Below are 17,172 nucleotides of genomic sequence, written 5' to 3'. Positions count from 1 at the left end.
TACAGTATATATATATATATATATATATATATATATATAAAATACAGTGCAGGGTATATAATGCAGTGCAGATTATATAATATAATGTACTGAAGTGGTTAAGGGGAACCCTATGACAGAATTTATTTAAAAAATGAAATAGGGTCCCCCCCAAAATCCATACCAGACCCTTATCCAAGCAAGCAGCATGGCAGGCCAGAAAGGGGGGATGAGCGAACACCCCCCAAAACCATACTAGGTCACTTGCCCTCAAAAGGGGGAGGGTCCCCCCAAAGCACCTTGTCCCCATGTTAATGGGCACAAGGGCCTCTTCCTGACAACCCTTGCTCTGTGGTTGTCGGGGTCTGTGAGTGGGGGCTTATCAGAATATGGAAGCCCTCTTTAACAAGGGGGCCCCCAGATCCTGCCCCCTATGTAAATGGGTGTTGGGTACCCATTCACCAAAAATAGTGTTAAAAAATAAAGCCACAATAGACAGTTATTGACAATTCCTTGTGTCCTGCAATATCGATCCATCTTCAATCAAGCCGCCCGACAGACCCAAAGAATATATAAAAAAAGCTCAGCCTCAATGGGAGGTTTCCTGGCAACTGCTGTCTCTTGGCTGTGACAACTGTTATATAGGCAAGGGCGGGGCCACCCGGTGATGTAATGTGACATCAGAGAGGGGCTGGGTCATCCTCAACATGTTGAGGGCATGTGGCCTGGTATTGTTCAGGAGGGGGGCACTCGCTCGCCCCCTATATCCTGTCCTCCAGGCTGCATGCTCAGATAAGGGTCTGGTATGGATTTTGGGGGGGGACCCCCACGGCATTTTTTTTTTACATTTTGGCATGGAGTTCCCCTTAAAATACATACCAGACCCAAAGGGCCTGGTATGGACTGGGGGGACTCCACACTAATTTTTTTATCTATATTTTGGGCTGATAATACCTGAGGAGGTAACCATTTCTGTGCTTTTGTCTACCAATGCTTTAGCCTTTTTCTCTCTCTGCTTTTTTCTAATATTTATTTTAAATCTGTTTGAGCAATTTAAGCCATATCGTCTGTCTCCTATTTCAGATGCCAACCTCTGTGAACCTTCAGTTCTGTGTTCGCTACTATAAAAACCGACTGTTAATATACACATGTTGGTAATTACCATCGAACTTGGTTACCTCTCAGCCTTCTGCTTGACACCGGTTTAGGTTCCTGGATACAAAAGTGTACTTAATTGCTTACCAGCAATTCAGCATTGTTTATCCCTGCTACTAAAAATAGCTGTTAAGAAAAAACCCTCTTTCCTACATTAATTATTACTTTCTTGCTATTTTCTTTATCTATGTGCTATATCATTTAGGGTTATCTACAGTACCAGTCTAGAGCACTGGGGGGAGTTTTGCATGTAGAAAAAAAAAAGTGTACTTATGAGTATGTTTTCTGTGATGTATTTTTCATTTTTATATTTTGTTAATTTTTGTGATGTTTTTTATATATACTTTATCAGAATCAAATTCTCCTAAAGAAGCGTACTTTTATGCGGAACATGCCGAGCCACTGACTGTTTCAGACTCACACTCTGACCCAATACTTTTGAAATATCCACATCCTTACCTGGAGATGAACCTCTAAAATCTCATTCTGGTTTTTGTTGTTGGATGTGGTTTTGTATTGTCTTACTATCATTTGATATTATATTTTCTGGTGTCAGAACTGGTGTGTTAAGGGTGTGTCAATACCAATTTTATTGATTCTTTATATGTAATTATGTTCTTTTTTATATATTTGACTTGATTAATAAATGTAACCATTTTTAGACCTGTTATTTATGTGCCTTTAAAAGTCCAACCAATTTGTTTTCCTTCCTTCTTTAAGCAATATTGGGACGTTGGCACATTACTAGTCTGTGTATTCACAGTGTCACCCTGTGAAAGCATATTTCAATCTAAATATTTTTATCTATATTGCTGGGAGTCGGCAATACATTACAGCCATAAGCAATTTTGAATGACATTTTTTTTTTAGAAATGTCATTTTGCTGTTGTACTGTAATACACATCACACAGATGCGCCACTTTACAGGCAGACTAAGGGGACCCCCCCACCCAGGCATGATATTTAAAGGAATATTTAATTTTTATTGTTTCACTTTAAGCATTATTAAAATCACTGCTCCTAAAAAATTGATGCATGTCCCCTGGGGCAGTACCCCGGTCCCCACACACTTTTTATGGCAATAACTTGCAAATGAGCACTTTTGATTTTTCATACTCGTGTCCCTTAGACCTTAATAGGAATTGCATGTTAGCACAATTTCTTTGTCTGTTCACGCGTTCTAGTGCGCACCGAACCATGGGGTGTTCGGCCCACCCCTATAAAAAAGTCTTGCCAGCTGTGTAAATAGCAAGTCATAAAAACTAATTGTGGCATGAAAAGTCTGAAGGGTGTTAGCCTTTTCAGGAACCATGTTGAGAGGCTTGAATTCTAGAATCAATTAATTATTAGGCATCACTTCTGTGTGGTGGTGAGACCAGTGCACCCCATGTTCCCTATATTTTAATTATCTATTTTCCAAATGTTTTGAATAAAAATTACTTTTTTTTTTTATACAATATTTTTAAACTGTCCTTGATATCTTTATTCCTCAAGCTGTATATGAAAGGATTTATAAAGGGAGTAAATACTGTATACAACAATGGCATTATCTTACTGATGATTTGTGATTTCCCTTTCTTTGGAATCAGATATGCAGCAATTAGGGTTCCATAAAATAGAAACACAACAGTGAGATGGGAGCTACAAGTGGAAAAGCATTTCTGTTTTCCAGAAATGGAAGGTATCTTTAACAGCATTAAAACAATATAAATATATGAAACTACTATCACTAGGAAGGGTAAGACTATCACAGGAACACACAACAAGGTTTTTTCCATTTGAATACTGGATGTATCTGAACAAGAAAGTTCCACAAGAGGATTGAAATCACAATATAAATAGTCAATAGCATTTGGTCCACAGAATTCTAGTTGACTTATGGAAAATGTTGATATTGATGCCAAAGAACAGCTGAAAATCCAGGATGCAAGAACTATTTCAATGCAAAGTGATTGTTTCATAATGGAGGTATAATGCAGAGGAGAGCAGATGGCCAGATAGCGGTCATAGGACATCACTGTCAGAAGGTAACATTCAAAAACTTCTGTTGAACCAAAGATATAATATTGAGTGATGCAACCAAAAAAGGATATGGAGGTCCTCTCATGTAGAACAATATTTAACATGTTAGGAGCAATATCGGTGATAAGTATGATGTCAGATATAGAGAGTTGAGAGAGGAAGAAGTACATGGGAGAATGAAGGGTCTTGCTATAATATACCAACATGATGATAAAAAGGTTTCCACATATTGTCACTATACATATAATAAGGACCAAGGTGAAGAGCAGAAGATTATATACAGCATTGCTATTGAATCCCAAAAAAAAGAAAGTGGTGACATTACCTTTATGGGTGGTCTGTGTGACATAAGAAAACAAATTATTAATGTAATATTTATTTATTTTAGCAGTAAAAAATACATGTATGTTCATGTTGCTTAATGAATCATAGTAAACAAGGAGAACCTGTTTACTGGAGAAGAGCAGCAGATTATATACTGTACAGTCTTGCTGTTAAATCCCATAAAGAAGAATGTGGTGACATTACCTTTATGTGTGGTCTGTATGGAAGCAGAAAAGATTTATATAATATTTATCAGTATTAACCATAGTAGGGACAATGTATGTTCACTTTGCAGAATGATTATTAGTAGATAAGGGGAACCTGTGGCTTTAATACCCAACCACTTTTAACCTTCTGCCAGTACAGTGAAAACTTCTTCCAGCTGGACAGGTCCGTATGCCGTACAGACCTTGCATTTTCTGTGCCTGTAAACTCATGGTTGCTCATGGTTGCTTCAACAACCATGAATTTACACTCAAATGGAAGCTGACACTTTGTATTTTACTGAATGAAGGTAATCAGCAGCTAACATGCTTCTGACTACATGCAAACAGTGTGTAAATTCGGTGGTTCTAGCGCGGCTCCACTGCACAGATTTTTTAAGGTAATCAAGCAGCAGCATGGCTGCAGATTGCATCCACATGCCGAAAGTGTGCTCTTTTTACTTGCCCTTGTCTCCTACAGTGTCCCCTTTCAGTGTCTCCATCCAGTACCCCCCTTCAGTGTCCCCTACAGTGCCCTCTTTAGTGTCTCTATCCAGTGACCTCCCTACAGTGTCCCCCTTCAGTGTCTCCCCCCAGTGCCCCATCCAGTGTCCCCCTTCAGTGTCTCCATTCAGTTCCCCCCTCCAGTGTCCCGTACAGTGTCCTCCTTCAGTGTCTCCATCCAGTTCCACCCTCCAGTGTCCCCTACAGTGTCCTTCTTCAGTGTCTCCATCCAGTTCCACCCTCCAGTGTCCCCTACAGTGTCCTCCTTCAGTGTCTCCACCCAGTGCCCCCCTCCAGTGTCCTCTACAGTGTCCTTCTTCGGTGACTCCATCCAGTGCCCCCCTCCAGTGTCCCCCTTCAGTGTCCCCTACAGTGTCTCCATCCAGTGGCCCCCTCCAATGTTTCCTACAGTGTCCCCCTACAGTGTCTCCATCCAGTGCCCCCCTACAGTGCCCCCCTCCAGTGTCCCTCTCTTTGCCCCTCCCGGAATACTTAATCACTGTAAATGTCCACATTGCCAGCACCGGCTCTGTCATCCTGCCGGCGGCTGGATTCTTTATCCTTCTCATCGGCTTTGACATCCTGCCAGCTTTTAAATTTCTATCTGTCACTCTGACCCCCCCCCCCCCCCGCAATACCTCCCCTCTTAATGATCCCCTGGCATCAGTCCTGCTCTTGTCCGGCTCTGGTCCCACTGTACCGCTGGCTAGCTCTCCGTCTTCCTCCTTATGCCAGCTGCAGCTTCTGGGGCACACAGACAAGTTGTCAGGTAGGGAGCAGGGAGGGGGGTGGTAAACATGTATTTACGAGCCCCTTTTTTACCTTGAATGGGCACAGTGAACAATCACTAATGATTGCTCCTTTATCTATTCATCATTTACTATCCTTACTATGCTTCTGTTTTGTTTATGAATAGGAGCCTCTATAAAGACTCCTATTCATTCATGTACAGTGCAGCTCAGGCTGCAGAGAAAGGCACTGTCTTCAGTCCTTTTCTCTGTCTCAAAAAATAGACATCAGTGGTAAGTTTAGACCTCTGATATCTCATCAAAATCAACACATCTCCTGCATCTTCAAAAATATTTGACATCCATGTGGGTCCAGGTGCATGTCCTGAGCTCACACAGTCTGTATTTGGGGTTGTGCACCCACACCCACATGGATGTCAAATTGGGAGCAACAGTTGTACCTGTGCAGCTATTGTATCTGAATTGGCATGAATAGGATGGATAAACATGGCATCCCCTTGCCGGTAAACACAGGAAAACACTTTAGTATGCCTAATGTGAATGAGGCCTTAGTAGCAATTTAGCAGGAATTTTGCAAGTTACCTTATGTTTGTGTGCGCTAATAATGATTCCAGTGTATTTTTAGTACAAATTGCGATTTGATGAACATTTGCGAATCTATTCCGGGGCCTAAAAATCAGTAGCACTTTATTTATTATTCTACAGGTTATATACTTTTTTGAAAATATATGGTTTGAGGGGTCTTTTACAAATTCTGAAAGCTGTAATTGAAAAAGTATAACAGATTTTTAGAGAAATTTTTTTTTTTTTTCATTTACAGATTTGCGCACCTTCAGTTTTCACCATTTCACAAAGAGACGCAATTAAAAATTTATAAATATTTGTCATTTATTAGCTCAGTACAGGTTTAACTTCTTTATTTAGTAGGAATTTAGCAGGGATTTTGTAAATGTCGCCACATATGTATCCACTAATAATGATTTTAATGTATTTTTAGTAAAAATAGTGATATGATAAATATTTGTACAAACATAATAAGGCCTAAAAATGTCAGTAGGACCATTTTTTTTTATTCTAACAGACACATTCTTTTAGAAAATATATGGTTGGAAAGGGGGGGGGATCTTTCACAAACTCTGGAATCTGTAAGTGAAAAATTGCAAAATTGTTGATAAAATTGCAAAATTGGTCTGGCCACCAGAGTTTAAAAGTTGAGAGCAGGGCCTGGCAGTGAAAAGATTAAAGATTTTTTTTTAAAAGACAAGATTTTTATTCTAAAGCCGCGTACACACGGGCGGACTGCCTGTCCAACTTAGTCCGCTGAAACACATTTCAGCGGACAGTCCGCTCGTGTGTGGGCTTCAGCGGACTTTTTCAGCGTGCAGTCTGGCGGACTAAGTATTTCAGAATTTCCGTAATATTGTCCATCCAACTTTGGTTTCAGCGGACAGTCCGCTCGTGAGTAGGCTAGTTGGACGGACTAAGTATGGCGCATGCTCAGAAAGGATTTACACGGCGAAAGGTTGCATTGCTGTGTATTGGACGTCCTATTTCTAGTCCCATCGTACGTGCTGTACACGTCATCGCGCAAGCTTTCGACGGACTGTCTGTTCATCGTGTGTGGTCAAGTCCGTTCATTCGAAAGTAGGACGGACTGTCCGTCGGATTGTCTGACGGACTTAGTTGGCCAGACAGTCCGCCCGTGTGTACGCGGCTTTACACATATTTGATTAATTGAGGTGAAAATTGCTTTATTTAGTTTAATAGACTCAGCAAATGTTTCCTTTGCTAAGTGGACAGTCTCTGTTTTTGTACTAGATGACATGCAGATTTAGGAGAACTATCTCGTTCCTTTTAACTATAACACATATAAAGTGCAACATAGCGGGGCAAATAGAAAATGACGTACTGTATGTATAGTATATACACAATATGTAAAAAAAGCTTTGCACAACTACTGTACATTTAAAAGGCAAAAATTTAGTTATATATATATAATTTTATTGTCTGGCTTTAAGTACAGTTTAATGCCATAACAGTGATAGGAAACAAAACAAAACAAAAAAAAAAACATAAAGCACCAAGTTATAAAAAAAAATCAAATTGATCATAACCATTATTATTTTCATTCATAAAACATTATAGGTTGGTGAATTTTGTCTAAAATAAAAAAAAAAAATTGCTTACTCTATTCATTATGTCTGATGAAAATCCATATGTGGTTATTATTTAATTTAAGTTTAAATAAACCAACAAAAAAATTAAGATTTTAATATTGGAAAAATGAAAAATTTGTAACAAAAAATGTAACAATATGACACAAACTGTCTTTTTTATCAGTTTTTCTATTTAACACGGCAGATTGTAAAAAATAAATAAAACAATAAATAAATAAAAAAGAGTGAGAGTTAAAATAATGTTAAATATGTCAAAGTAATTTAAAAAATAATATATTGTTCTGATTCAATATTACATTAATCGTCTTCATAAGAGTTTTTCTATTTAACACATATATATATATATATATCATATATAAAAAATAAGATCTAGATGAAGTCATGAATGTAAAGAAAAAACAGAAAGAGAGAGAGAGATAAAATAATAATAAGTATCTTATATATCTACTGAAAATGTAAAACATATGATGTGTATCAGTGGATAAGCTCAGTTTACTGAATAGGAAACCTGTTTTCACACAAACATTTATATGTTACTTTGCAGATTGAAGATTCCATAGAGAGTAATCAAGATCTCTTTGGGTTTACGTTTGTAACTATAAAAAAATAACACGTATTTATTATATATAATATTTTTTCAAAATCCAATGTAGTAAATAATTGCTCAGGAAACACCAGTGTAACATTTTAAAGGAACCTGTGTTGAAATAGATATGTAGTATATACTGTATTGAGATGAAAATAGTTCTCTAAGAAAAATAATAATAGTGAATAGGGATGAGCTGAACACCCCCCGGTTCGGTTTGCACCAGAACTTTCGAACGGACCGAAAATTCGTGCAAACTTTAGAACCCCACTGAAGTCTATGGGACTCGAATGTTTAGAATAAAAAGTGCTAATTTTAATGGCTAATATGCAAGATATTGTCCTAAAAAGGGTTTGGGGACCTGGCTCCTGCCCCAGGGGACATGGGTCAATGGCAAAATTGTTTTTAAAAAGGGACGTTTTTTCGGGAGCACTGATTTTAATGACGATTAAAGTGTTTAGAACAGTCCCTGCACAAAATTACATTTAAAGAAAAAGTCATTTAAAACTGCTTTCGGTTTTAATGTAATATCTGGTTCCGGCAATATGGATAAAAATCATTGAGAAAAATGGCATGGGTAGCCCCCCCTGCCCATTACCAGCCCCTTTGGGTCTTGTACGGATATTAAGTGGAATCCCATACCCAAATTAAAAAAAAGGAAAGGCGTGGTGCTCCCAGGCCCTATATACTCAGAACAGCAGTATAGAGGTGGTGCAAAAAAGACAGGGACTGGTACATTTTGAAAGTGTAGCTCCAGTCAAAAAAAGCATTTTTGAGCTTTTTGGAAAACATGGGAAGAGTTATTAACCCTGTATAATTTCTTTTTTCCGTACGTCTTTTTTCAACTCAATTCCTGTTGTCTCCTTCCATTTGCAAGTAGGAGACGTTTGTACGATGGATGTTTGAAAGTAGGGGCCTTCCCTATAAGCTCTGCAGAAATGGGGGCCTAAGGTGTTGGTGTTGCCACAACACTGTAAGCCCTCAAAATGACTCTTGTTGGGCGCTGGAGCGCCCTGCTGTGAACAATTATATCAAAAATTGTAATTACATGCCATTGTTAAACAGTGGTAAAAAAATTGGGCCTTTGGTGGTTGTGGTGGTGGTGCTGGTGCCACAACACTATAAGTCCTCACAGTTACTCTCGGTGGGCGCAGGAATGGGCCCTGCTATGAAATATTATATCAAGAATGGAAATGACATGCCCCTGTTAAACAAGGTCTGAAAAATTGGGCCTTAGGCACTGCTTGCTGGTGCCACGACACTGCAACCGCTCCCAGATACTCTAGTTGGAGTGCAGGAATGAGCCCTACTGCAAAGCATTGTATCAAAAATTGTATTACATGCCCCTTTTAAACAGGGGCTGAAAAATTAGGCCTATACACTGCAACCTCTACCATATACTCTAGTTGGAGTGCAGGAATGAGCCCTGCTACAAAGCATTGTTTCAAACATTGTATTACATGCCCCTGTTAAACAGAAACTGAAAAATTGGACCTTAGGCGCTGGTGCTGGTGCCACGACACTGCAACCTCTCCCAGATACTCTAGTTGGAGTGCAGGAATGAGCCCTGCTTTAAAGCACTGCATCAAAAATTGTAATTACATGCCCCTGTTAAACAGGGGCTGAAAAATTGGGCCTTAGGCACTGGTGCTGGTGCCACGACACTGCAACCTCTCCCATATACTCTATTTGGAGTGCAGGAATGAGCCCTGCTGCAAAGCATTGCATCAAAAATTTTAATTACACACCCCTGTTAAACAGGGGATGAAAAATTGGGCTGGTGGCATCACCCAGAACCAAAAATGTTCTAACAAGATATCAGTGGGATCATTGAGGAGGAAGAGGATAGTCAGTCAGCATAACAGGACAGTCACTCAGCATCAGCATAGGCAGTCTTGAAGGGATGTGACATTTCAAAAAAATGATTCGGTTACATCAGCTTCAGGTGCTTGGTAGCTGGTAGTGATCCAAGACTGATTCATCTTTATGAAGGTCAGTCGATCAACCGAGTCAGTGGACAGGTGCACCCTGTGATCGGTTACAAAGCCACCAGCAGCACTGAAGATGCGTTCTGAAAGAAAGCTGGATGCAGGACAGGCCAGTAGCTCAATTGCATACTGCGCAAGCTCTAGCCAGTGATCTATCCTCAAGACCCAGTAAGCCAGAGGATTTTCAGTGGGAAAGGTGTCCAAGTCTGACCTTGCCCCTAGGTATTCCTGCACCATGTAAATCAGACGCTGGCGATGGTTGCTGGAACCGATCATACCTTGGGGCTGCGGACTAAAAAATTGTCTGAGCACAAAGGTCAAACGGCCACCTTCTCCACCGCTCCTTCTGTGACTGACCGAAGCCTTAGCAAGACGTTGTCCAGGACCAGGAGTTTGTAACCTCCCAGTCTCTGGGAACGTGTTGCACAGACCTTTCTGCAAGGCCTCCTAGAGATGTCTCATCCTCTGCTCCCTCTGCGATGGCAAGATAAGATCTGCAACCTTACCCTTGTACTGTGGATAAGGAGAGTGGCCAGCCAGTAATGGTCCCTCTCCTTGATCTGAAGAATACGAGGATCCTTCTGCAGGCTTTGCAGGATCAGGGAGGCCATGCAGCATAGGTTAGCTTAGACATTCGGTCTGGAGTCCTCTGGGTCACTAAGGACAACATGATCCGCAACCACCTCCTCCCAGCCACGTAGAAGTCCACAGGTTTCTTGGGACTGTAAATCATCCCTAAAAGACTGCTGATGCTGAGTGCCAGACTCCACCTCCATTCTGACACAATCCTCCTCCTCCTCCTCCTCATCCTTTTCCTGTGTGATGGGTGGGACAGAAGGAACACTGTCTGGATAAAGGGGGCCTTGAGAGGAGAGGAAGTGCTCCTCTTCCTGTCTCTGTTCTGCCTCAAGTGCCCTATCCATTATTCCATGCAGCATATGCTCCAAGAGGTGGACAAGAGGTACATGTCACTTCACTGATGCATGCAGTGTCACTGCTCACCATCCTTGTGGCATCCTCAAATGGTGACAGGACAGAGCATGCATCCCTGATCATGCCCCACTGGCGTGATGAGAAAAAACTGAGCTCCCCTGACCCTGTCCTGGTGCCGTAGTCGCACAGGTACTCATTGATGGCCCTCTGCTGCATGTGCAGCCATTGCAGCATGGCCAACATTGAGTTCCACCTGGTGGGCATGTTACATATAAGGTAGTTCTTGGGCAGGTTCAACTCCTTTTGGAGCTCAGCCAGCCGAGCACTGGCATTAAATGATCAGTGGAAATGCACACAGACTTTCCTGGCCTGCCTTAGAACATCCTGTAAGCCCGGGTACCTGCCCAATAACCGCTGCACCACCAAATTATTATATTTTATATATCTATGCTTAACCCAGAATACCAGATCATATGTTTTTGTAACATTTTTTAGTTATGTTTCAATTGTATTTATTAAATGTCTCTTCCCCTTTTCTTTGCATTTATCATCCAATACAGCATTACAAGCAATTTGTACCACAAAAAGCTCCCGATGAAACTCGATTTGAGTGAAGCATGTCGAGTGTGGTAAAAGTTATCCTGACTCAAATTGATTGAATTGTTGAAAATTTTGCTGTCTGCTGGATGTATTCACATTCATTGTGTTTTTAGATAATTTGAACATTATGTAGTTGTTAATAAATTTATAGATTTTATTTTTACCCATGGTCTGTTTTTTGATCATTACTGGTTCTCATAAACTAATCTGTAATTTGATACCATTAAAAGTCCCTGGAGGTTTGTCACCTCCTTCCCTGTGTATATTTTTTGTATACAACCTGTAGAATTTTTAAAATGTCTCCTTTGGAGATTTTAAGGCTAAAAGTTTGTCGCCATTCCACGAGCGGGCACAATTTTGAAGTGTGACATGTTACGTAGTAGGTGAGGTTGAAAAAAGACCATGAAGTCCAACCTATGTGTGTGATTATATGTCAGTATTACATTGCATATCCCTGTATGTTTCGGTCGGTCGGGTGCTTATCTAATAGTTTCTTGAAACTATCAATGTCACCCCTGCTGAGACCACCGCCTGTGGAAGGGAATTCCACATCCTTGCCACTCATACAGTAAAGAACTCTCTATGTAGGTTAAATAGGTTAAACCTATTTTCTTCTAATTTTAATGAGTGGCCACGAGTCTTGTTAAACTCCCTTCTGCAAAAAAGTTTTATCCCTATTGTGGGGTCACCAGTACGGTATTTGTATATTGAAATCATATCCCCTCTCAAGGGTCTCTTCTCCAGAGAGAATAAGTTCAGTCCTTGCAACCTTTCCTCATAACTAATATCCTCCAGACCCTTTATTAGCTTTGTTGCCCTTCTTTGTACTCACTCCATTTCCAGTACATCCTTCCTGAAGACTGGTACCCAGAAATGGACAGCATACTCCAGGTGCTGCCGGACTTCTTGTAGAGTGAGAGAATTATCGTTTTATCTCTGGAGTTTATCCCCTTTTTAATGCATGCCAATATTCTGTTTGCTTTGTTAGCAGCAGCTTGGCATTGCATGCCATTGCTGAGTCTATCATCTACTAGGGCCCCCAGGTCCTCTTCCATCTTAGATTCCCCTAGGAGGTTCTCCTCCCAGTGTATAGATTGTATTCATATTTTTGCCACCCAAATGCATTATTTTACATTTTTCTACATTGAACCTCATTTGCCATGTAGTTGCCCACCCCATTAATTTGTTCAGATCTTTTTGCAAGATATCCACATCCTGTGGAGAAGTTATTGCCCTGCTTAGCTTAGTATCGTCCGCAAATACAGAGATTTAACTGTTTACCCCATCCTCCAGGATGTTTATGAACAAATTAAACAGGATTGGTCACAGCGCAGAACCCTGTTGGGTATCAATTTACTCAGCGTAACATTATCTTTCACAATATAAAAACAAAATCTGGCTAACTTTACTGTTGTCTTATTTTTTAATTTAAAAAAAAGTGTATTTTCTCAAAAAAAAGTGCACTTGTAAGATTGCTGTGAAAATATGGTGTGACAGAAAGTATTGAATTTTATTCTCTAGGTTGTTAAAATAAAATAGATATAACGTTTGGATGTTCTAAAGTAGTTTTCTAGCAAAAAAAATGCTTGTAAACATCAAATCTCAGAAAGAGGCTTGGTCCTTAAGTGCTTAGTCAGCATACAAATGATTACAGAGCTGGTTTAATTTGTATAAAAAGGGAGGTAAACAGTTCTATGGAAAAATCCAAACCCAAATGAAAAAAATAAATAAAATAAATACATAAATAAAGCACATAAAGCTTCCCAAACTACCATGGGTAAAAAAAAGGGAGGTCAGGAAAGTAAAGAGGAGAATACTCCAAAAATAAATAGCGATAACAACAATATATAGATAGGTTTCATAAATCCCTTTTAGAAAAAGTACACCGGTGTGCTTGAGAAATTCGCAATGTGGGTGAAGAAATACGTTGTGTACACTGGCATTGTCATCCCCAGACACATTGTCACATGTATTTGGGGTTTATCTTTTCAAACTGGATTATGTGCAAAGTTGTATGAGTGTGATACAGATTTTGGTCTAAATGAGGTGAAGTATAATCTACTGTTCTCTGACATATAGTTACTACTTGACATTGATTCTCTTCTCATTTTGGACATTTGGAAGTTCTACTCAATGCAATGCCTTACGCCATGTGTTTTTTCATGGCAAGTGGACTGCTTACTCCTCTGCTGTAGTCTTAGCGGGGGAACTATTTCCTCTAATCATCTCTGTATCAGGCTTGCCTAATGCCTATTATTGTACAATTCTAATCTTTTTGAGGAGACCCTGCTTCTTGCTTGGCCATTTGGGTTCTCTAGCCCAACATGAATTTACTGCATAAGGAGTGAAGCTCATGGGGATGTCTGCTATTATGAGCCCTACCCTCAGATATATTCTCAGCGTATCTATGAATTTGCCTTGAGACATGCATGTCTTGATACATAAATGTACAAATGAATATGCACAACATAGGATAGGCCAAAGTCCCCTAATGCTGACATAACACATATATGCGGCATTTATGGAATGTTTTTTTTTTTTATAAATTCTTTATTTTTTCATCTTTTCTTTCCATAGATTTCACATTACATTTCGTTATACATCTACAACTTCTTTAACAGCTATAACAGTCTTATAATATTTCAATCCATACCTCAATTCCCCGTCATCCTCCCCCCTCCCTCACCCTTCCCTCCCAGAAAAAAATAAATAAATAAATATACAAACAAAAAAAAAAAAAAATGTTTGAATTTTCACTATAATCCCCCCCCCTCACTCCCCCCCCCCACCACCACCCGCCTGCTCTATCATATTTCGAAATGTTTCACATCATACTTTCTCTATAATTTAGATATGGAGCCCAGATCTTCTGATATTTCTCATCTTGATCTCTCATTGTCATTGTTAAATTTTCCATTTGTTGGATTTCTGCAATTCTCTGAAACCACTGTGCTCTAGCTGGAGGGTTGCTTTTTTTCCACAGAACCGGGATACATGCCCTTGCTGCTATCAATAAATGTCTCAGCAAAGAATTTTTGAATCTTTCTATTGCCATTGGGATGTCCAGCAGCAGAAAAGTTGCCGGTTTATCTCCCAGGTCAATTCCTGTAATCCTTACAATAGTATCGGCTACCATCTCCCAGAACACTCTAATTTTTGGACATTCCCAAAATATATGTAATAATGTTCCTTCTGCTCCATGACATCTCCAACATGTCTCTGATATCTGGGGGTAAATTTGATGTAACACTTTTGGTGTTCTATACCACCTAGTAAGGATCTTGTATCCCCCTTCTTGATATCTGCTTGCCATCGAGGCCTTTTGATTAAACAACAGCATCTTATCCTTTTGTTCTGGGGAAAACGTAGTCCCTAAATCTCTTTCCCAAGCCTGTAAAAAGGGCAAATCTTGTGAAGTCTCCTGTTCTATTAACATACTATAAAAATAAGACATCAGATGTCTCAGTTCCTCTCCTTTCAAACAGATCTCTTCAAACTCAGTCAATGCCCTTATTTCTACGTATACCTTTGATTTAGATCTAATAAAGGCTTCTAATTGCCTCATTCTGAAAGGGTCTAATCCTAATGTCATTCCTTTTTCAATATCTTTTTTAGTCATTAACCGATTGCCTACCGAGAAATGACAAATTCTACTCATACCTCTATCTTGTATTGTTTTAAACTTTGGATCTGTCATTCCCGGTAGAAATGCTGGGGTACCAAGGATAGGAAGGAGCGGACTGGGAATTCTTGAAATAGATGTTTTCCTGAATACTCTTTTAGTTATTCGTAATGTCTCCCCTAGTATTGGGTGTTTTCTCAATCCCATTGGTATTTCTGTATCTGGAATCCACACTAATCCTTCCAATGGGATATCTGTCGCTGCTTGTTCTGTCTGTATCCACGGTTTTTCGTTTTTAAGCCTACACCATTCCACTACTCTAGTTAAGTGTGAAGCCTCCTGGTATTTTATTGGATCTGGAAGTCCTATCCCTCCTTTTCCTTTGGGGAGTACTAAAATATCTCGACGTACTCTTGCTGGTTTCCCAGCCCAGATGAACTTCATAAATCTTGATCTAAGATCCTTAAACAAACTTGAAGGGATCTTAATTGGTATAGTTTGAATTATGTATAACAGTCTGGGCATCACATTCATCTTAATAATATTGGTTCTCCCGAACCATGTAAAAATCTCTTTGTCCCATTTTTGAAGATCACTTTTGATCTGTCTTACCAGTGGGATATAGTTAAGTTCGAACAGTTCATTTAGATTTTTTGACATTTTTGTTCCTAAGTAACTTATATATGAATTCGTCCATCTAAAATCAAATTGCGTGGACACTGCTTGCAACTGAGGCGAATCCATCTCTACTCCCATTGCCTCCGATTTTCCATAGTTTATTCTAAAGTTGGATATTTTCCCATATTCTCGTAGCTCCATTAGTAAAGATGGGAGAGATGTAATTGGGGACGTTACAAAAAAGATCAAATCATCTGCATAAGCTGCCAACTTCTGATCTTCATTTTTTATTTTTACCCCCCTGATATCCACATTGGCACGTATTTTCCTTAAAAAAGGTTCTATTGTCAAAATGAATATCAGGGGTGAGAGGGGACATCCCTGGCGTGTTCCATTTAAAATGGAGAATGGCTCTGATAATCTGTCATTCACTTTCACCCTAGCACTTGGTTTTGAATATAAGTTTAGGATCCATCTCAGCATCCCCTCCCCCAGGCCTATATGTTGTAGTACTGCTTTTAAGAATATCCAATCCACCCGATCAAACGCTTTTTCTGCATCCGCAGATACTATCACCATTGACTTATGCAATTTTTGTACCAGGTAAATTGTGTTCACCACTCGTTGCGTATTTTCTCTTCCTTCTCTCCCTGGGACGAATCCCACTTGATCTGGGTGTATTAGTTCCGGTATCAAATTTATCAATCTCATGGCTAATATTTTTGTGAACAATTTAAGGTCCACATTCAACAACGAAATAGGTCGGTAGCTGGGACACTGAGAGGGATCCTTTCCTTCTTTCGGTATTACTGTTATATGCGCCAGTAACGTTTCTGTTGGAATTTGCTTCCCTTCCCGTATTGAATTATAAGCTTCCACGAATCTCGGAGCCAGTTTCTCCGCGAACATTCTATAATATGACAAAGTAAATCCATCTGGACCTGGTGATTTACCTAATTTCAATATTTTTAATGCTTTTGCAACTTCCTCTAGAGTGATTGGTACATCTATTTCTCTGGCCATTTCCTCTGTTATTTTTGGCATTTCTGTCCTTTCAATATATTCTCTAGCGATCTCTCCTTTTTTTAACTCCTCTGCCAACGTAGACTTCTTTTCCAACTGATATAGCTTCTCATAGTATTCTTTGAATACCTGAGCGATTTTCTCCGATGTATTAACCATTTCATCTCTCTGTGTCTTAATTTGTGTAATTGAATTCCTAGTTGTGCTTTCTCTGAGGGCGTTTGCCAACAGTCTCCCTGGTTTATTCCCAAATTCATAGAATCTCCGTTTCCCTCGAGTTAGCTTTGCTTTCGCTTTATCTATTAATTGGAGATTTAATTTTTCACGCAGACCATCTAATTTCTGTTCTACTGATTGTGCTTGTGATTTTTTATGTACTGTTTCTAGTTCCCTAATCTCTTTAAGCAAGTTATCAATCGTTTCATTCATTCTGCGTTTTCTATGTGCTCCCATGGATATAAATATTCCTCTCATGACACATTTATGTGCTTCCCATATACAAAAAGGTGTTGTTTCTCCTACTTTATTTGTTGCAAAAAAAACATCCAGTTCTTGTTCTAATTTTACCTTATATTCATTATCCTTTAGTAATGTTTCATTTAACTTCCATTGCCATTCCCTTGGTTCAGCTTCCCCTAATTCAATCACACAACTCGTCGGGGCGTGATCTGATAGTGTAAATAGGCCAA

At 39.5% G+C, this 17,172-nt stretch overlaps 1 protein-coding gene across 1 annotated transcript; it reads right to left on the bottom strand.

The window, feature by feature from the left end:
• Positions 1 to 2,215: 2,215 nt before the first annotated feature.
• LOC143964071 (olfactory receptor 1468-like) lies at positions 2,216 to 7,647 on the bottom strand. The gene is made up of 2 exons (XM_077473777.1): positions 7,124 to 7,647; positions 2,216 to 3,494 (listed from the first exon to the last, which is right to left on the bottom strand). Exons 1-2 carry the CDS (start codon positions 7,130 to 7,132, stop codon positions 2,571 to 2,573), a joined length of 933 nt encoding a protein of 310 aa, XP_077329903.1. The 5' UTR covers positions 7,133 to 7,647; the 3' UTR covers positions 2,216 to 2,570.
• Positions 7,648 to 17,172: the final 9,525 nt, after the last annotated feature.

This window comes from Lithobates pipiens, unplaced genomic scaffold, assembly GCF_037356315.1.
Source record: "Lithobates pipiens isolate NorthernLeopardFrog02 unplaced genomic scaffold, aLitPip1_a1.2 Scaffold_8, whole genome shotgun sequence".
In the NCBI taxonomy this organism is placed as follows: Eukaryota; Metazoa; Chordata; class Amphibia; order Anura; family Ranidae; genus Lithobates; species Lithobates pipiens.
Note: the sequence above shows the minus strand (reverse complement) of the source record. Positions and strands in the feature narration are given on the sequence as shown.